General features: G+C 40.4%; 1 protein-coding gene across 1 annotated transcript in view; it reads left to right on the forward strand.

Annotated features, from left to right (window-relative positions):
- Positions 1 to 836: 836 nt before the first annotated feature.
- HDX (highly divergent homeobox) overlaps positions 837 to 21,393 on the forward strand; it is a 34,572-nt gene continuing 14,015 nt past the window's right edge. Inside the window, exons 1-4 of the mRNA XM_009996577.1 lie at positions 837 to 983; positions 5,491 to 6,615; positions 11,652 to 11,705; positions 19,789 to 19,935. Of these exons, the coding sequence (XP_009994879.1) occupies positions 837 to 983; positions 5,491 to 6,615; positions 11,652 to 11,705; positions 19,789 to 19,935 (1,473 nt within the window). The remainder of the gene's footprint in view (positions 984 to 5,490; positions 6,616 to 11,651; positions 11,706 to 19,788; positions 19,936 to 21,393) is intronic.

The raw sequence follows: 21,393 nt of genomic DNA on the forward strand, positions 1-21,393 counted from the left end.
CTGAAGTCCTGTGTAAAGCAAGCCTGAAGTGTTCTTAAAGCCTGATTTATAGCCTGTGGGTAGAATTTCACAGTAGCTTGAACCTTCTAAAGGCAGGCTGTGATTTGGGTGGGCCCTCCTTCCTGTTCATATTAGAGCATTAGCATTGCAGGGGGCTGGAGCAGAACTGCCCAAAGCCCTTCTCTTTGTTGTTTTTCCCCGAGTTGGTTTTCAGTTCTGGTCCTTGATCTTTGTGACTTTGCAGCTGGAAAGTGCTGGTGCTGACAGAGCAGAAGGAGCAGCATGAGCAGTGTGGAGTGTAGCACGAGGAGTGTAGGGTTTGCTGAAGATGGAGACAGTGGAAACTTAACTCATGGCAAGCCTTTATTTTATCTCTGATTTTGTCTCTCTCTTTTTTTTTTTTTTTTTTTGGTACGGGAGGGGAGGCAGATCTGCCAGTATTGGAGCTGCTGGTGTTTCTCTGTTCTACTGTCCTGCCTAATGCCTCCTTTTTTTTTTTCTTTTCCTTTTTTTTTTAAGGGAGAAACGTTTTTCTTTTAAATGATAGGCTCTTGGACTTAGCAACACAATGTGATATTTGTATATTTATGAAAGACTGTCAGTGTTATCCCAAATATGTAACTCACCTGATCGATTAGAGTCTGTCACAAAGGAATCACTGATGCTGACTGTAAGAGGTTTTTTTTGGAAAGTAAGTAAAAGCGATGGTAAAGGACTCTGTAAAGAAAACATGTCAACACTTAGTGTTATCACAACAAGAATACATGAGGGCCTGTGCTTTCTGCAAGTATTGAAGTTTTTATTCCAACTTTCAGAGTATCTTCTTTTATTTTTAGATGAATCTGCGTTCTGTATTTACTGTAGAACAACAAAGGATATTACAGCGTTATTATGAAAATGGAATGACAAATCAAAGTAAAAATTGCTTTCAGCTCATATTACAGTGTGCACAAGAAACTAAACTGGACTTCAGTGTAGTCAGGGTAAGTACTGAGGCCTTCCAAATTTGTATGTTAAATTAATACACATTCATTTCTTTACATAAAACATCTGTAGAGGACTGGAGTCTCTTAACTTCATACTTGTCTTAAATCAGACTTCAGTATGTGTGTCACATTCATTTTTATCCAGAGAGCCTGTTTATAGGTTGTTTTTGCTGAAATGTCTTCACATGACTGCTGTATTTAGCAGGGACCTGGATTTGCACAAGGAGTGATTCTTTTTCTGTTGTTGTTTGGGTTTTTTTGTTGTTTGTCTTTTGTTGATGGTTTGGTTTGGGTTTTGGATTTCTTTTTAGTTTATTACATTGCAAATTAGAGTGCCCTATAGAAACCTTGTGCAATGTATTACATCAAAGAAAGGTCATGTTATTAGGAGACTATTCTTAAGTTAAACGAATTTCTATAGCCTAATGTATTTGAGGGAATAATTGTGGAAGCATTTCCCTTGACACACTCAGATTTGTATTCTATGTCACAATCATAAATATTGTGGTCCCTTGTGGTTATTTACAGTGAATACATTCTTTTCTTAAAACAGAAGAATGTCACAAGTGCTAACAGAAGCACTTCCAAAGTCTATGAATTCTATGGGAAGGGAATTAATAATCCCTTTGTGAAACAGTAAACAACAAAATGGCTGTTGTCTCAGAGCAGAAATAGAAATTGTGAAGCATTGGCTGAAAAAATAACAGTAGTGGAGCTACCAGACGTTGCTGCAACACTGGATACTGAAGAGGAAGAAGTAAGACCAGTCTAGTTTTTTTAAGTGGTATACCAGTGGTATATGGACAGTAGGAAACTCTCCTGCCTAAGTCTTGGATTCCCCTCCCTCAAAATACTCTGGAAATATTAAGACACTTTCTTGGTTCTAGGTGCTGGAAAGTTCTGAAAGTCAGTGAGAAATTCAGACTCTCTGGAACACTCCAACAGTTGTAACAGGAATCTGGTGCTAATGATCTGTTTTTCTATTTTTATTCTGATTGAAGGACCCAGAGGAGGCAGCCAGTCTCTCCTGTTTGTGGTCCTCATTCACTCTCTGTATTTTCCTTTTCCTCTCTATTTCCCTTACAACAATAATATAACATGGCTTTTTTCCTTATTTTACTTCACTTATTGAATCCTTATTTTGCAATACTTAAACTTTCTTCCTACTTGTGAAGTGCAATGGAAACATACCCAGCATTTGTCCTGCAATTGTCAGATATTTTTATGATCTTACCTTTCTCTTCTTTACACCTCTCCTTTCTGCCTCTCCTCATGTGCTCCCTTTTTTTTTTTTTCTTTTTCTATAAAACTCTTGGACAGAGATGAGTACTTCTTTGCCCAATGTCTAGCAAAGTGATACTTGAGTTTCAGCAGATATGACTGTATTAGGAACATGAATTCCCTAAATATAACTGTTACAATTCAAGTGTCATAACTCTGACTATATTCTTCTTCCAAATCAGGGTTTCTATAGCCTTGTCCCATAGGACTACATCTAGTCTTTCCTATTTTGAGCTAGATTGAAAAAAAAATCCTAAGTATGGGGTGGGATTTGTTGTCTACTCTAAGGATGTTGTTACTCCAATACATAAAAATACATTATTCCTTTCAAAGTTAGGAAATGTGGTAGTTACTCCAGGGGAAAAAACCCTCCTGAGATTTAATAGAGAAGTATTCCAGTTATGCCAGGTTTGAGTGGCCTGGTTTTTAATATTAGCATACTGGTGCTGGTTGTTTCTTGTCTTTACATGAAATGTGAACAATAGGACTTGATAAACTGCATAAGTTCTGTGAGTCTTAATTTCCCAGTGTCACTGAGTGCTGGCCAGGGAGGTGGCTGAGGGGTTCTCCCCATAGTACAACAGCAGCTGTCAGAACAGTTAAAGCTTTGTTATTCTTTTATACCTCATGGAAGATTTCCTGAGGACATGTAATCTTCAGATTTAGGATGGAATTTCTAGTCAAATCTAATGGCCAAGTGCCACTGAGGGTCCTTCTGCGGTGTGTATCTGGATTGTGGGACAATCTGAAGTTCCAGCTCTGTCTGGTTCAAACTGGGAATGTAAAATCAAGGTCTCTTAAATTCTAGGTAAAATTATTTGCATCTGTATTTGTGGTTCATCATCTTTTCTGGGAGCTTCTTCTCATCCTAAATAAGAGTTAAGAATTTCAGTGATGTTCCCAGTGTTGGTGAAAGTACTCCCCAGACTTACAGGTTGGGGCACTTCATTTAAACAAATATTTGTCTCCCTTAGTGCATTTTGTAATTGGCTGCTCTGTCACATCCCAAATTAATACCATCACCATCAAGCTGGTGACAGTGTAGAGCTTCCCTTTCAGTCTACAAGGATAGTGTCATGTAATTCTTCTCTGCGATAATGTCTTACAGTGCTAAAATTGGGAGGTTTGGTACTTTTTCCCATGTCCCAGCTCTGCAGTTTTTTCCCCTGTCTTTCTTTTTGTGCTGGTCATCTCTTGCATTCATTCCTTTTCAAAGTATCCCAGTTAAATTTGCTAACTTTACCAAAGCTTTTGTTAATTTTTCGTTTGCAAATTCAGCTTTATACCTTTTGGGGGAGTTGCGCTTACTGATCATTCAGGTGGGTGCTTTTGGTTAGATGGTGGGGGAAGATGCTGGGGACCTGATCAGGAGAATGGGACCCTTTCAGCAGTGGCAAATATGACTCAGGCTGTCACAAAACTGTACATTAATCCCGAGTGAACAGCAGTGCTAGTAAGTTATTTGCACTTCTCTGAATGAATTTATTTTCTGGAAAACCATGACTGAGACTTCAGATTTTAATTTTATACAGTTGGAAAGGTTTGGTTGCAATCTCTTTTCCTGGTCCAAAATTTGCAGTATCTCTAATTAAAATTTCTATTTTGGAAGTTTACTGACTGAGCAGAAATTAAAAATAAAATAAAATTTGATCTTCTGAATTTATTTTCTGCAATAAAGGAAAGTTACTTGCTGTCTGTGGCTATAATTGGTGTATTTAAACTTGCTTTTGAGAAGAAAAATGTTATCACTAGTAAATGAGATTTTACTGCATGCAACAAATCATGTCTCAAATTAGGCATGTTGTAAAATTTGGTAACAAAAATGAGTAGAATGAAATGCTTCTGTATAGCAAGGTTGTGTATTTTTCTGTAGAGAAATCTCTTTACATCCTTATCAGGTATTGGCACGTGAAGAAAGATTCCCTTCTGTCATGTGATGAGATGGAAAGCCAAGATAGGTAGTGGGTGCAGTTTGTTAAGGGGCTGAGGGAGTTCAGTGATTAAATCAACTTGTTTGCATTGCTGGATGTTGAGACCCTGCTTTGGTTTGGTTTTAGGTGTGCAGCAGATGGTACCCAGAGAGGTGTAGAAAACTCTTGTTGTATCTCTGTATTATATCTGATTATTTTCAGAACCAGCACAAGCAGATGCAAAAGCTTCTTTTTCATTCTTTGGCACTTGTATCCTGCTCACTTGTGCCCTCATATTTGGTACAGATGTACTGAGGTGAAAGGACTGAGTCAGTCTTGTCTATCTGATCATGAAGATTTCCAGGAATAGTTAGGGGATGTATGTTCTTGCAGTGTTAGAACTGATGCTTCCACCAGATTAACTCTATCTTGAAATACTGAAATTAATCTTTCTCCTTCAGTTATTTTAGCTATATATTACTGTGTTACTTGCAGGACAGGCTTTCCTGTGTGTTTAAAGCAGCAGTACATTTTACCCTGTGCACCAACTGCCACAGTTCCTGCATTTTTCAAATACTTTTTTCTCTGCTGTCTTTTACACAAAACTATGTACTGTCATTGTTAGGTTCAGAAATGTCCATAATAGCAAACTTCTGTTGGAGTCTAATCCTGGTAATTCTAATCTTGCCTATAGGTGTATTTGTAAACCAGGTTTTGACATGAGATCTTGATTTCTGCAGAGGAGGAATTAGTCTATAGACCTAAATAATTCACAAAATAGTTTTGTAATTGTCTGACAGAAAATTGGTTTTCTTCCTCTGTCATCTAAATTCAACAATTTGTAGTTCCTTTCCAAGGCAGTTTTGAGGGTCGTATCTCTCAGTTACTTGGCTACAAAAGTTTAGTTACATACCTAAGCGATGATTCTGCATCCCAAGATCATAAATATCAAAAATTTAAATATGAGGGAATTAGTCACATCAGTGTCAATGAAATAAACCTTACGGGTAACTTTGGGACAGGAGACATGAACACAGTCTCAGGATTTTTGAGAAACTGTAGCTTTGGAATTGAGACTGTGGTTCTTGTGTGTATTCGTGTATGAATCCCAATCACAAGAGACATGGATTTACACACTGTATTGTTCAGATTCTGCATAATCAGTAAATTATTTACATATTTGTAAAACGAGCTCTCAACTTGAACACTTAACATTTCATCAAATCAGCTTAAAAATGGAATTGCCTAATTTTTTTTCTGCGTATTTAATGCTTTGTTTTGTGTTTGTTGTCATTGTTGTTTGTTGTTCGCAGACGTGGGTTGGCAATAAGCGAAGGAAGATGAGCAGCAAGAGTGCTCTAGAATCTGGAGGCACTCCCCCAGGGACTGTCCCTTCTACTCTCTCAGTACCTCCAGAAGCAGCAGTTAGAAATGTGGTAAATATTGCTCGATCCCAAAGCCAGCAGTCTACTTGGACCTCCTCTAACAACGATGTCATAGTTACTGGTATATATAGTCCTGCTAGTTCATCTGGTAGACAAGGATCCACCAAACAGACAAACTCTTCAATGGCAGAAATCCATAAAACCTCAATTCCACGCCTCCCAGGAAAAGGTGACACAGAGTTTCAGCAGCAGCACATCCCTCTAGGACGGCAAGTACCACATTGTAAAAACGCTTCCCTATTAGTAGGGGAAAAGACTATTATTTTATCGAGGCAAACAAGCGTCCTGAATTCTGCCAACTCCATTTATAGCCACACCAAGAAAAGCTACGGCAGTTCCTCCATGCAGACAGCGGAGCTGGTGTTACCTCAGAAACCCATGATATGCCACAGACCCTGCAAAGCTGAACCCCTGGCATGTCAGAGGTTACACAAACCAGAACACGCAGCTCTCGTGTCACACGTGCCCCCTGGGCAAAGGGCTAATGCCAGGGACCCTTCTTGTAGCACCCAAAACCTGGAGATCCGGGAAGTGTTTTCGCTGGCGGTTACGGATCAACCCCAGAGGCTGGTGGGGGGCAGTGCTGTGCAGAGACACTGCCCCGTGGAGGGCAGCTCTTTGTCCATTGCCATGGAAACGGGGGACGTGGACGACGAATACGCTAGAGAAGAGGAACTAGCGTCCATGGGAGCACAAATACAAAGCTATTCCAGATACTGTGAGAGCAGCAGTTCTGTTCGAGCAGAGAACCAAAGCGCAGCCTTGTCTGGGCCAGGAAGAAATGTGAGCTGTAGTTCACAGATGGTGAATGCCAGGGACGTGCCTGACAATGTTCTGTATCATAACAGAGACTACCACTTGCCTGCACGGACCTCATTGCACACAACATCCAGCACATTGTATAACACTACTAACCCATCAAGAAGTACCTTTTCTCCTCATTTTACATCTTCAAGTCAACTGAGGCTGTCACAAAACCAAAATAATTACCAGGTAATCCATCAGTTTTTCTCTGTCTTCAGACCTTGAAGACAGGGTTGTAGATAAGGACTGTTTTCTTTTCAAGTTGATAGCTGGTAAGCCATAGGTTCACCTTTCTGCAGGCTGTGCTCCCTTGACATCCTTCAGTAGAGAGAATTTCTTCCTAAACAAAAGTTCAGGTAGGACTGCAGTGCTGTTACCTGTGCAGCAGAGCCCATGGCTGCAGTGGGTAGATGTATTTTGAAGATCAAGATGGGCCTCATAGGTTTAATAGATAAACTCTGGTGACAGAAGAATTGTACCTGTGAATGGGGGTGCGTGCTGTCCTGACATGGCTCAGCAGCACATGTCACAGCAATACCCCTGGCTGTTCCTCTGTAGACATAATGTGCATGTGGCACAGGGCAGAAGGTGGGATTGTGCTGTCATATTTGTGCTGTACAGTTGCTCGCCCTTATTAATGTCAGCTGGGATTAGCTCTTCTATCAGCACTGTCTTTACTCCCTGGGCAGTTGCCAATCTCTTGGACCTCTTTTCAGTCAGGGATTAAGTTCTCCTGCAAACTAGTAAAGATGATTTGAAACACTAAGTAAGCATCTCTCCCACAGCATCTAACTTAAATGCTGATTTTACACTCAATCCTGTTATTTCCTCATCCTTTAAGAGTCCCTTCAGTTCTACTGGGAGAAGAAAATTAAATGCAGCTAATTCAAGAACTAAAATATCTTCAGAAAAAGGTAGAACACAGAAACAGCTATTTTTTTGTATGTTTTGTTATAACTAGATGAGAGACAATTGTAGAGGAAACATCCAAATTGATTTTTGTTTTGTTTCATGGGTTTTTATGCCACCTGGCATGGCATAGTCTAGAAACACTGAGATAAAAGTCATAAGACTGACAGGTTGTGATACATTATGTGTTAGCTTTGTGCATTTGCCTGCTATTACCTTTTAAATTTATCCTGAAAGCCAACCATGCAAACATCACGGTCTCTATTCTTGTGCATTGCTCACTAGGATAGGAAACGATACTTTAAGAAGCTGGTTTGTGGTGTTTGGCTTGGGGTTTTTTCCTGTTTTTTTTTTTTCTTTTTTCCGACTTGTGCCTGTCCCTTGAGGTTCTCAAAGAAAGTTTTTGAGTCCAATTAAGTGCCACTTGTGAGCAGAATTATTGCTTTTCTTGGTGATCCTGAGGTTAGAGGAGCACATATACTCTAGACTAGATTCTGTGTAGTCAATGGGACATCTGCAGTTCTTATTTATGCCCTTTTCCAAGAGTATTAATAAATAGCAAGAGTTGTTTTTTTTTAATTCTTAAATGAAAATTGCAGTAACTGCGATTTGGGATTTTTTTGGGAATAGGGATGGTAGGGATGGAGTCCTTTTAAACAGCTTGAGGAGTTCACAGTAGGCGAGATTTTATCCATCTGTGTGGTGTGGTATGGATCAGATAAAGGAGATCTTCTAACTTATTTATTTTAATTTTTTTTCCCTGTTAAAATAATGTACCTATTTTTCTGGTAAGTGAAAAATTAGTCTATCCCATTTGACTTCCATGCCTGTCTCAGAGACCCTGTTCTGTCGAATTGGGAATGCTCCTTAGACTGTGGGAGCCCCTGTTTCCTGTGGTGTCCCTTACCTTTCCATGGTTTTAAACCTTGGAAAAGCTGGGCAGGTTGCTATTATTTATTGCTGTAAGCATTCATGCTGTGAACCTCTGAAATGACACTCTTCAGTATCAAAGTATTTCTAAGGGAAGGCAAAACCTTTGAGGTCCATGCATGTAGTATCATGGCTCTATGGAAGCTCCAGAGGACCAGTGTCCTACAGCCTGGCCAGATACAGTAGCACCTTGAAGAAACAACAGTGCTGATTTTTCCAGATCACTCATGTTCCTTGCTGGGAGTTTTTAGAGCATTCCAGAACAATGCAAAAATTAAATTCTGTGTCCTAAGAGGTGTTAGTGTATGACAGTGACATTTCCAACACTTGTTTGTCGCATTGACAAGAAAATTTCACTTACTGCCTTCAAAGTCATGTGCAACAAATAGTGTACCCTGCTAGGCTTGTAATGTATTTTGTGGGAATAATCAGCTCTGCTCTAGGTTAACCCCCTCCTATGACTCCTCCCCTTTCAAATTAATTCCAGTGTGACTGTTATTTCATGCAGGCACTGCCTTATAGCTTAATAATTTTTATACATTATCCAGAGACACAGATTTTATAGCAGGTGCTATTGGCAGGATGAGACTTGTTTTGTATGCAGTCAGTTTCTCTTAATTTTATTGCCTGTGTTTAGCAAATTTATCCCTCAGCCTAAGAATGGAAATCCTCGAACTTAGGGAAATCTTCCTAAATTTTAAAATAGATTAAACCCGAGCTACATGATTGTTGGAGTAGTGAAACATCCAATGCTTCTTCAAAATCAGGGCTGTGTGTTCGTTGTTTGATGAAGTAATTACTGTCATACATTGGTGGGGTGTATAATTAGCAATTAGTAATAGCTTCTTTACTGGTTCAGTTAATCAAATTCATGTTAGTGTAATGTAAGGGTAAATTTAATAAAGTGATCAATTTTAATGCCTGAGCAGTTTCAGTAAACAAATTGTCCTACCTAGTCACTTTTCTTTGTTTGGCTTTGACTGTATTGAACTGAAGAGGCTATTCTTGCTGGCCCTCAAGGCTGAATTGTGATTTAGTCTTGGTTTCCCCCCAGCCCTAAGGCACAGAAGTACTGTTGAAAGGAGATGTATTTTTAATTACTTTGTTATACACACCGAAGCACAGGTATCTAATTGAACCCTGTCTCCTTCAAGGGAAAGAACTAAGCCTTGCAGCCAGTGTGTCAGGATAGGATATAGTTATTTATTTGATATTTTTGATATTCACTTATAAGGATGCTGCTTTATATAAATGAGCTGCAAGGTTGCTTTATTTAAGGAAATGGGACTCCATTTTTATTTGGTGGGGTGCTTTCTTAATGTGTCAAAGTGATTTGTTTACTTCCCTAGAGTCTTTTGAAGACAAGAGGAGGACGGTCTTGCAACTTTGGGCAGCACAGCTTTTTGCTAGACATGGGATATGGTTTTCTCTGAAGAGACTGAAACAAAGTTTTTGATACTCATTGCCTGATACTTGTAACATAAGCAGAATTGTGTTTGTCACAGGAGTTTGTCCACTTCATTTCTGGGATGAAATGCTTCCAGCTGCAGGACTGGGGAGAACCTGTGGTACTGTGGGGAGGACAGCAGCAGTGAGCATGGTCTCAGGTGATGCTGGGACACACAGCAACTGGGCTGGGGCTTTGGGTTTCATCCAGTGCACTGAGTTTGGGACAGTGTATCTACAGGTGAATTGAGAAAGGATTATTTAGGGACCTTATATAGTGTAATCACTTGAATTAAGGTCCAGCACTGGTAATACGGAAGTCTTGCAGTGCCTTTGAACTTCCTCTAGCGTCTGCCAGAGCTGCTGACTCTTGAGACACAGCATCTTCTCTGAGGAAGATATTTCAGGTTGTCATTTTTGCAACTCACAGTAGCTGTCCCAGTTGGTCTAGGACTGGAGTTACACCTGTGGATGCAGGAAAACTCTCCAGCTCACTCAAAAAGCAACACCCCCCACAGAAAGCCCCAACCCTTGTGCCTTTTTTGGAGAGACAGTTTGAAATGATTTTGTCTTTCAGGAAGTTATACTGAGAGAAACTTGATTGTATTTGACACATACCTGTCAGATCATGTGTGCATTTGTCTTTCAAGTAACTGTTAGTGCTCTGCCAGACTGATTGCTTTATTCACATAGAAAAGCACTTTTTTTCTGGAGCCCCACTTTTGATTTGTGAAGAGAAACCATCTGGGTGGATACTGAGGACACATTTACAGTGGATCCTGAGCTGTAAAGCTGTTGTGTGGGATACAGAACTGTAATAGACATAACTTGATTACACAGAATTGCCAAAATATGTGTGTGCAACTAAGAAATTAATATTTTAGACTCAAAAGCTGATGCAGACTTGCTCTTAGGAGGGGAGTGTGTTCATTTCTAACCCCCCTCAGCTTGGCTTGTGCTGTAATGGGAAAGTGTCTGACCTTAGGTAACTTCCAAGCACTTCCAGCTAAAAGCTGGAAGAATAAAAGTATCTTATGAGCTTGTACACTGGACAAATTGTACCAGGTATTCTATATTTGGTTATGCTCATGCTGCAAGATTCATCAGTAGAGCACTTGCAAATACAAAAACTATTAGCATGGTTTGATACAGTCAGCAGAAGTGCGTGGATTTCTTTTCCTCACATATATAGTGTGTGTAATGACTTGAGATTGATTAATCTCTCAAGAGCTATGTTTAGTCCCTCAAGCATTGCTTGTCTGCAGCAGAAGATGAACACAGAATCCTAAATAAACCTATAATATTCCAGGCTATGACACATTTCAAATGGCCAGGAAAAGTAGTCCAAGAATATTAGTTAATAAAGCCTGACCTCTGGGAATAGTGGAGGAGCAATGGGAATAAAGGCAGCTAACCTTTGCCTTAATAGCTTTTCCCCTTCCTTCTTCAGCCTGATGGCTGTAGTTTTTCAGCTAATATGCAATTATTTAACATCTGACATTGAATAGTTCAGTTACTAACATTATAGCATTTTTTTTCTGAATTTTAACTGATTAAATTGAAAAATATGTGATGGCAGTTGTCTGGCGTTGGCCCTTGGCTGACTCCAGTCTGATTAATCTTGCTGGGCTTGTGACAGATTGAAAGTGAAAACTTGTGTTCTGAAATACGAGTTTTGAGATAACAAAAGTACAGAAACACCCAAGTTGCTGTTGAATTGTCTTACTATAACCCAAAGGAACAGTGTTTTCTTTTTATTCTTACAGTAGTAAGGCTAAGGGTGACTTTGTTTTGCTTTTAAATCTGAACCTGTTTTTAAGGCATTCTTACAGAAATTGAATGCACAATATTGAAATCTTGTGAAAGCTGCTCAGTATTGGCTGTCACAGCAACCTAAGCTGCTGTTGTTTTCTGTTCTGTTTCCTCCTTCCCCTCTGCAGATTTCAGGAAACCTTACTGTGCCTTGGATTACAGGTTGTTCCAGAAAAAGAGCAGTAAGTATCTTTCCATTTAAGTATCTAATGCATCAAGTGAAAGAATGAAAAGTTTATAAAAATGCAATTTTTTAAAATGTCAGTTCTATTTACCTTGCCTGGGTTTGTTTTTTTCCCTTCATACTTTGACCAAAACAAACACTGTCTGCAGATACAATGTTTCAGTTAACATAAAGGTGATGTATATCTTTAAAAGCAACTCAAGGTCATAATCCTGTGTCAAGCAATGTGAAGCCCACCTACATGAATTGTGCTGCTAGCTGAAACAACATTAGAATTTATAAGGACTGGGAGTTTAGAGCTCAGATTTTTTATATTGAAAGAGAAAAGATTGTTAATTGAAGCAACTGAATGCTTGAGAGTAACTCCTTCCTTGGCTGCTCTGCACATGCACAGAGTTGGTCCATGCTGTCTGTAGTAACTTTATCAGGTCTAATTTTATCCACATATATGTCATGTCACATTAGGCAGAATCAGCCAGGTTGGTGACCTCGATTCACAAATTACTCCAAACCATAATACAAGGTATGGAACAGCTTTTGTCAGGATAACACTTCTGTTCAACTCTTGTGTGTGATTACTGTTCAGCATTTCCCTTCAAGGACAGACTGCTAACTTCACTTTGAAGAGCATGTCAGTTCTGCTGACCATCATATTAAGTGTTTTCTCTCAGATTTTGCTAGGTCTCAACTGTAGTTTCTGCAGACATTGGTAGTATCACTTGTTTCTGTTTATATAGGTAACATTTTATAAGATCATCTTCCAGAGGAAACAGTATTTTAAACAAGCCCTGTTGTTGCTCATTCCATCTTTCCCCTCCTCCCCCAAGTTCTCACTCTCTAGAGTAAACTTTTTTTCAAGTACCCCTTTTCTGAAATGCACATTCCCTCTGTCGCTGAATGACCTTTGAAAACATCAAGCAGCTGCTGAGTGTCCTAGAGCACAATATCACTGTTTGGCTGAGCTGATCTCCTACATCACTGTTGAAAGGGTGAGGTTCCCCCCCCTCTCCCTGCTGGTTCACTGCCACCTCATCCATAGCACCAGTGCTAGTATCTAATTGCAAGGTGATCCAGGTCAAACATCTGACCTGTCAGATACATATTCTGCTGAGTTTGTCCTTAGTGAGTTGAATGGGGGTCAGGTGAGTGCCAGAGCCAGCAGTGGCTGGGAGCAGGGCAGGGAGTGGGGCAGGATGCTGTCCCCTCCTTCCCAGCACTGCACCAGTTGGTGAGGCTTGGTGGTCATGCTGGGTATCTGACACAAGCTGTGGAATAAATTTCTGCAATACATTTAAAACCTTCAGGGATGTGGATGTTGCTTTATTAAGGATGGTTATTAGGGCACCTTTACTCCTGTGTCTTTTTTAATCAATTAAATGCCTAAAGCCTGTTGGTTAATACAGTCTGGTTTGACTCTGTTTCCAGCTTTTTGGATGCAATTTTTCCAGTTTGAATGCATAATTAGCCTTCTTAAAGGAGACAAGTTTAGGAGTTGGCACTCTAAAACTGCTGTGCACACACAGGTGTAAGACAACAAAAAAAAAGAAAAAGCTCCTACTTCCTCAGAAACTTCAGCTTCAAATGTGAAGTTCTTTTGAAGAAAGAGCATGAGGGAACAGAAATAGAATGGGTAGAGTTGTAGAACTGCCATTATGGCAATTACTGCCATTCAAGCAATAAAAAAGCTAATCTGTATTTTGTTTAAAATGGAGAAGATCGTCTTTTAGATGATCTGAATTTTTAATCTCTTGCCTTGATGTTTTGTGTTCCTTGCCCTGTCCTTCAACTGCATCAAGAGAGAAATAAAAGCTGTGCAGTTTTGCAGAAACTCTTTCTAGGCTGCTCAGCTATGCTGAGAGGTGACGTAATCCTGACTGTTAATGAATGTTAGTCTAGAAATACCACCCTCTCAGTTATTCATGAGAAAGGCTTTGTGGAAATAACAGAGTTCTGAATTCTGCCATGGTGTCTCTGCAGGGCATTGCCCTTTATGAAAGGATTGATGTTTGGTTTTTCACAGAGTGGTGGAAGGATAAAAAGGATTACAACTGCCTGAAATCAAAGTGCACCTCAGTTGTACCATTTGTTTTAAAACTATACCAATATTAATTTGTGAAAGTTCTCTTCATCTGTTCACATCCCGCTCCTCTCCTCTGCTAGAAGGGCAGAGGGAAGAAAACTTTGTATTTTAGTCAAGCAGTTTTGAGCATGTCTAACAAAAACAGTCAATCTTCAGCAAGAGAGACTGACAAGGCAACTCAAAGATCTCCACAGGACTGACTTGTGAATGCTGTCCTTGTTCATACCTTCTGTGTCATTTGGATATCCAGTTAATGTTTTCCCTCCTGTGAAATAAGTCACCACATATCTCAAGGTATTTCACTGTGTTAATGTTTACATTAAATGATGGTAATGACCTTCTTGCTGTCAACAGCACCTCTTCAGATGATGGTAACACACATAGCATGTCATGACCTTCTTGCTGTCAACAGCACCTCTTCACTACTCCCAACAGCAATCCTTCAATGGATGCAAAGGGAAGGCAAATCACAGTTTCAGACAAAATACATCTTTTTGTTATATTTTGCACTTAAGGTCCACAGATCACCTAGGCTTACTGTGTGCTGTGATCCTGTAGGCTGCAAAGAACTTCAGATCTGGCCAGGAAATGGAAAAGCACATTTGACTTTTTAGTCAAATACAGGGAAGACATGAATAGATCATGATCATTACCACCTGAAAATCAGTTTACTTTGAGGCTGGACATTTGCTGCTTAACTATTTCAAAGGCCTCAAGCAGAACCATGTGTTGTGGATTGGAAGTTGGTTTTAGAAATTGTAGAGTGAGGTCACTGGACTTTCGAGGGTATTTTTGGCTAGACTATTCTATTGCACTGATCTTTTTTATCATCTTCTTAGCTGTGTTTGGTTTAGAAATACATATTAATAGAATATATGTAATTTTGGCTGAGTTTTGGAGCAGTTATAGCTCTCTATAAGCTGTGGCACTAATTAAATGTTTATCAGTCCTACTTCCATCCATTCCTACTTCCAACTTCAAGCTTACCTAACCAGTGGGAAAAGATGCAGAAAGTCTCTCTTCCAGAAATCCACCTTTGAGCACTAGCAGTGTGTTAGCAGGAATAGTCCAAGCGTGCCCTCAGAAGCTGTTTGGCTTGCAGTCCATTTCCAAGCACCTTCTTGCCTGAGGGCTGTGCAGCTTGCTGCTCTAGCCCCTGCTCTACCAATGAAGCTGGCAGTAGCATCTCACTCCTGATCAGTTGCTTTGCTAGGGACCTTCAGGTACACTATTTCTCCATCTTGTGGTGGGTACTTAACTGCTCATGTGATGAGAGGGGAACCCTCAAGCTGTGGGGAAAGGCAGTGTCTGGGAAACAGCTCTCTGAATTGGTAATTACTGCTACCAGCTGCCTTTTTTTTTTTTTTTCTTCCCCCCAGGGAGAATCCTGTATAGCCAGGGACTCTTTGGGGCTCAACTGGGTGGAAGTGCATGCAGTGGATCTGTCTGCAGAAAATGCCATCCTTTCAAAGATGCCTCTGAGCTCTGCTCCTGCATGGGCAGCCAGGCTGTGTGTGTGCAGCCGTGTCCAGCTAGAGCAGCAGGACTGGTTCTGGATCCCTGACACGGGGCACAGCTTTGTGACAGCTGTGAAACCTGAACTTCAAACCTCCAGCTGAAGGAATGTGGAATCTGGTGTAGCTTTAATGAGGATAAATGTGCTGGTAGTGCTAGGGGACCTAGCACTATACAGAGACCTTCAGAATGTGTGTATGGTAAATCAAATATAGTAAACTGAAGAGTAAGAAAAATATGAAGTGGTGCAGATGAGGAAGGCAGAACAGAGGTAGAATGATTGATTCAGAACTATATTATTATGTAAAAATAAGATCTTGAGATATTAATTTATACTCCTCCAAAAAACTCAACCATTAAGTAGTGTCAGAGTTCAGAGAGCTGAATGCTGCATTGTTAGGAAAAAAGCAAAATAACACTGTGCTCACACAGAAGAATGTAGGATTTGTTCCTACCTTGAATACTGTGTGCACATCTGACCTTCTCATTCCTCCCCAAAATACAACAGAGATGCAGGAACAGCAAGGGTTGGAGTAGCCATATAGTGACCAACAAAATGGGCTGCAGCTCTTCAGACTGGGAGGGAGTGGAGGAGAGTGAGGGAGATCTTAAATATGAAAGGTGTGGAGGAGCAAACACAGACCTGTGTATTCAGTGGAAGAGTGGGTATCAAATGAAGGCAGCCTTAGGGCAGCTCAAAAGGAGATTGGACATGTTTATTGAGAGTAACATCAAGTAAGAAGTGCCTGCAGTTTATAAGATACCAAGGTTGCTAGAGAATATTGGAGGTGAGGGTCCTACTCTACTTTTAACTCAACTTCAAAGATCCTTGAAAATGTGCAAAAGAAGCATTGCTCTCTGAGATTTCTTGCTGTTTCTCCATGGCAGAGTTTTTGGGCAGTAGCGACTAAAATTTGTTGTGAGAGGTTTGCTTGCTAAAAATAACCATTACCTTAGAACATTTCATCACAGAACATCAGAACTGAACTCTTGATTTAGTATTATTTCACTGCAATTTAAATAAACCTCTCTTTTTTTGGTAACAACATACAGGGCTCAGCTGCCTGCAACCTAAATGCAACAGTTATTACATTTATATTAAAGCTCTAGTTCTTTCATATTTTTAACGTGTATTTTATTTCTGTTCTGAAGATTGTGTCCAGCTTTTGTGCATGTGGCCTGAAACATTTTCAACTGCTGCATAAAAACTGATCTAAAAAAGCTGGCTCTCATAAAAGGCAGGATGAGGACACTCCACTGCAATGCAATTATTCATCCCAATTATAGACACTAGATTTGCACCACAAATATTGCACGCACAGTGGGTATTATGAAGGGCTTGGCACTGTGCCAGGAATGTCTATAATAAACTGGGTCATCTCTTATAAGAATGTTGTTATTACACTTGAGAGGTCAGGGGGATAAGCAGGGTTTAACCCTGCCCTCCTCAGAACTGCTGATTCAATTTGCTCACAAGGATTGCTTTTCATTGTGAGCTGATGGTCTATTTTCTGCTGGAAGGAGCTGCTTTTCCAACTGCAGGCGACAGACCTGGTAACTGGACAGGATTCAGCTTAACAGTTAATGCTGCTGAGGAGAGAGCTGAGCCTCAAATCAGCAAGCAGTGGATCTGAAGGGAGGAGATGAGGATTGTATTCATAATAGTTGTTATAATGAAGGAAAAATATGAACTCAATTGCCAGCTTGTCTCCAGCTGTGGAAAGCATTGTGCTGAATATGACACTTTTCAGTGTTATCTTCTGATTATGATTTTTTTTTTTTTTTTTTTTTTTTTCTGTGCTAACTGGTGCATCACAGACTTACAGAATCCTAGGGGTTGGAAGGGACCTCAAAAGATGACCTAGTCCAACTGCCCTACCAGGGCAGGGTCACCTACAGCACATCACACAGGAACGTGTCCAGGCGGGTTTTGAATATCTCCAGTGAAGGACACCAGACACCGTAACACCAACGTTATGGTATTTGTAGGACTGTGGGGTTTTTCTCTTGTGTCATTGGTTCCTCTGATGGTACTAAGCATGACAAGGTTAACAACTACATTGAGGGAAGTGGAGTTCTATGTTCAATGCAGAAATCCTACCCCTTTCCTCACAAAAGACTTCTGTAAAAGCAGAATGTGATTTTTGAGCAGCTTATAATGCAGGAGTCAAACTTGCAGTCTTTTTCAAGGGGGTGATCCTGTGATTGGTTGTAGTTTGTGATTTCCATAGGAAATTCATGAGGAGGGATATGGCACAGTCAGTTAGAGGTAGGTAGTCTGGATCTAAGCTTTGTGCAGGCTGAAGTGTTGGTTACATCTCGTGAGGGGAAGGCTGGGGCTGATCCTGTGAGGGCAGGGCAGGTGAGCAGTCTGCTTAGTGCTCCAGGTGTCCCTGAGCAGCTCTGTATTCTTACCCTGTGTTCTTTCAGTAGAAGTATTTTCTTGGATAACTGGAAGAGTGTGTGCCACAGAAGTTTGAACTCATTTCAACCCTCTGCTGGGGAGGGGACATTTCCACAGCCTATTTTGGGGGGGTTCTGTAAGCTGTGCACATTAAATAAATAGGAATTTTCTACTTTATTTTCCTGGTGACCACACACTAAGCTGTGTGAGTGGTAGATTGTTGCAGCAGTGTTGTCAGTGTGACCTCTCCAGAACCAACACCAAGTGTTATTTATTTATGTTTAAAAACCACTCAGTATACTTGGGGAGGTGAAGTTGCCCTGAGCATTCAGGAGAGCAGGACAGGCCTCAGAGACTTGTTTCCATGTCGATTGAGCGGTGCTATCCTGCTCCTTTCTGCCTTCCCTCTCCTCAGCACTTGGCTGCGGAACAAGAGCTTTCCCATCACTTTCAGACATTACAATCTTCTTTGCCAACAGCTAGCTACAAACAGGAGATGTTGCTTCAGTGACTCAGGAGATAACCCTACTGGTGTTCTTTGAAAATGGCTCATAGGCAGGGAGAGCTCAAGTCAGGTGTACAGGGAAATTGCCTCTGCGGAGGGTGAATGGGCACCAGGGATTCAGCTTTGCTCAGCAGGGTGTTCTTGAGGCAAAGTCCACTTGCTGCACTTTGCTACCCATCCTGGAGCAGCCTTGAAATGTGCCAACTGGATTCCTTTTAGATGAAAATAGACTGCAGGTTGTCATCTGGGAGTGCATCCCGTGCAGAGGAGAGCGGCTCCCGGGCAGCGTGCGGGGGTGCCAGGAGGTGGGGAGGGTGCAAACACCTTCTCTCATTCTGTCCTTCAACAGATTAAAAGGTAGCCAACAAAAAAAGCAGGTAGCAGTTGGTAATACATTTGAAAATAACTGATACATTATCATTACTGAGCCACCCGGGGTGGTTTTAGGGAGACGAGATTTTGTTCGTATGTTTTATGTTCGTATATTAAGGAGAATCAGGTGCTTCTAACATTTTGAGAAGCAGTCATTTAAAAAAGGAAATGGCAAAAATGACTGGATTCTGAAGATGAACAAAGATTAAAATGGGTAACTGCAAGATTGCAAAATTATTCTAGTTTTTCAAAATTGCATTTTATGCTAAAAAAAAAGTAGAATTAACTTTTTAACAGTTTTTAAATGAAGTACCCAGATTTCAGGTACTGAAATAATGATCATGTTGTACAAAAGTTAGCTGCTGAAATACTGACAAATTGGGCACATGTGGGTACTACTTGCTAGTACAGAATTTATTGCTCCATTTATGTGCTCTTAATAGCAGGAGAGGTGACAAGCATGGGCTGGTAGAAAGAAACTGTAGGTTTTAGTTAAAATTCTGTGCTAAAAACTTCTGGTAAAGCCTGTCAGTTCTGCAAGTGACTGGTACTGTGTGCCCACCACGGGTCATGAAGTAGTAGGATGTCTAGGATTTGTTTCTCAGTATTACTCCTTATATCAGTAATCTACTATCACATATTTTGATAAATACACACAAAGATTTGGGGAACTCACAAATGAACAGTGGAACCAATTTAAACTCTGAAGCTTACCAAATGAACATTAAAGTCTTCCCTTGAGGAATGCAGAATTCTTTGAATTATGCATGTATTGTGGTTTACAGTAAGATAAAAGAACTCTAGGTGGGGGAGGGTGAGAAACTTGAAAAGCCTTAAGGACTAATTTGTATAAATTGGGTGGAGATAGTAAACAGCACAAGGGGAAAAAAAGCTATTTTCAGTAAGGCCTTATAGGATGAGATAAAACAAATTTTTAAAATCAGGTGGAGTTGAAACCAAGCTGAAGTGCTTTCAACTTGCATGAGCACTGCCACTGCCTTTAAAGCAAATCCCAGGGAACCCTGTGCTGCCCTGGATGAAACAAACAAACTTAAAACCAAATTCTTAAGGGAGACTTAGCAGAAAAGCCATGGAAGCAGTATAACATGTATGTCTTCCTCTGTGCGAGACCTCTGGAAATTAAATGAACAGCATAAGCACAATTTTTTAAGAAATCTAACTGTTGTTTTTTTTTAATCTTACAGTTACAAGACCGTACACAATTTAGTGACCGAGACCTGGCGACCCTAAAGAAATACTGGGACAATGGCATGACCAGCCTGGGCTCAGTCTGCAGAGAGAAAATTGAAGCTGTGGCTGCAGAATTAAATGTTGACTGTGAAATAGTGCGGGTAAGAAATGTAGAGTCTTTCCCCTATCTTGTGGCAGAAGCAAAAATAGGACAGATGAAAGCCTTTAAAAATTTCATGAGGAAGCTTGAAATAGATTTCACGTATTACATAATGAATGACCAGGGTGGGAAGTGCTCTCATGCTCTTTCTGCAGTCTATATATAGAAAAAAAAAGCCCTCAGGTAAGAGTCTTGTTGATCAGCAGCAGAAGTAGCACTACAAGCCCTTTGATGTTCTCTTTCAGACTTGAGTAAGATTTTAGGGATATCCTAGAAGACTGAAAAGTGCTATTTATATTTCTGTTAAGAAACAAAAGAGCCTTTCTAAAGATACAGGGGAAATAATTCTCATCACTGCTCATGGGAGAAAAATAGTTGTAAATGTATGAAAGAAAATGCTCAAAAATAGGAACAAAATCATTTACAAGCCTGTCTTCAACGCAGGTTGGGATGTGACAGAGAGCAAAGAGTACTGGGAGAAATTCTGGTTTACTTCAGTTTGATACTCTGTTGAGGAAGGATTGCTTTGGAAAGTACAGGTTTGGTGTAGATAACCTGATTCCTGACAAGGACTCCACATCATCTCTTCCAGAGGTTGGGAAGTTTGGTACAGCATCAGTTGTTGCCACATTATTCCCAATTAGGAGTCTGACATTCTGGCTCAGACTGTGGGTGTCTCATTCCTTGGGTCCTTCCATTCTTCATTCTTTGCAGTCAGTACAAAAGCCATCATTAGAGTATTTCTTTCCTTCATAACAGGCATGAGAATTCTGAACAGGCCTTTCAGCCTTTGTCCTCTTTTTCCACCTCTTTTTTTAAAATTCTGACATGGCTTCAAAAGCAGAACTAGGAGCCCTTCTTTCAGATTCTTCGTTTGTGGCTGGTTTATCAAAATGGTGCCAAAGTTACTCTCAGTATTGAACCTTAATCTGGTTATTTACTTGCTTGTTTTCCTGAGCACATAGGAATAATAAAAAAACAGTTTGAGAGGCTGAAAAGAATTACTCTTTTCTCTGTAGAGAGTAAAATTGCTCTGTATTTTCCAAGCTCTTCAGTTTGCTTTCTGAAAGGTGAAGCTGTCTCCAGTTATCTCAACACGGACTCCTGGACAGGAAATACCTCATTCAGAGGACAATAAGACTGATACTCATGTTTCACCTCTCCTCCTTTGTTCCCTTAAGAACGTCCTTGCTGGCACTCACAGGATGACAGCATGAATTTCTGTACTTGACTTTCAAGAGCATCTGCTTGAAATGCTTTTGTCTTCAGGGCAGATGTACCAGGCTCTGATCAGTTCCAGAAGATTCCCTGGTGTAACCTAACTTAGAAGATATACACACAAATGAATAAAAGGATTCCTTCTCTTCAGCTGGTGTTGTTACCAGTGTCTATCCTGCCTCTGCCTCTGGTTCCTCTACATGGCAGACGTGAGAATTGCAGCAGGGATTAGGTGGAAGTT

Source organism: Chaetura pelagica, unplaced genomic scaffold (genome assembly GCF_000747805.2).
Source record: "Chaetura pelagica isolate M959 unplaced genomic scaffold, ChaPel_1.0 scaffold103, whole genome shotgun sequence".
NCBI classification, from domain to species: Eukaryota; Metazoa; Chordata; class Aves; order Apodiformes; family Apodidae; genus Chaetura; species Chaetura pelagica.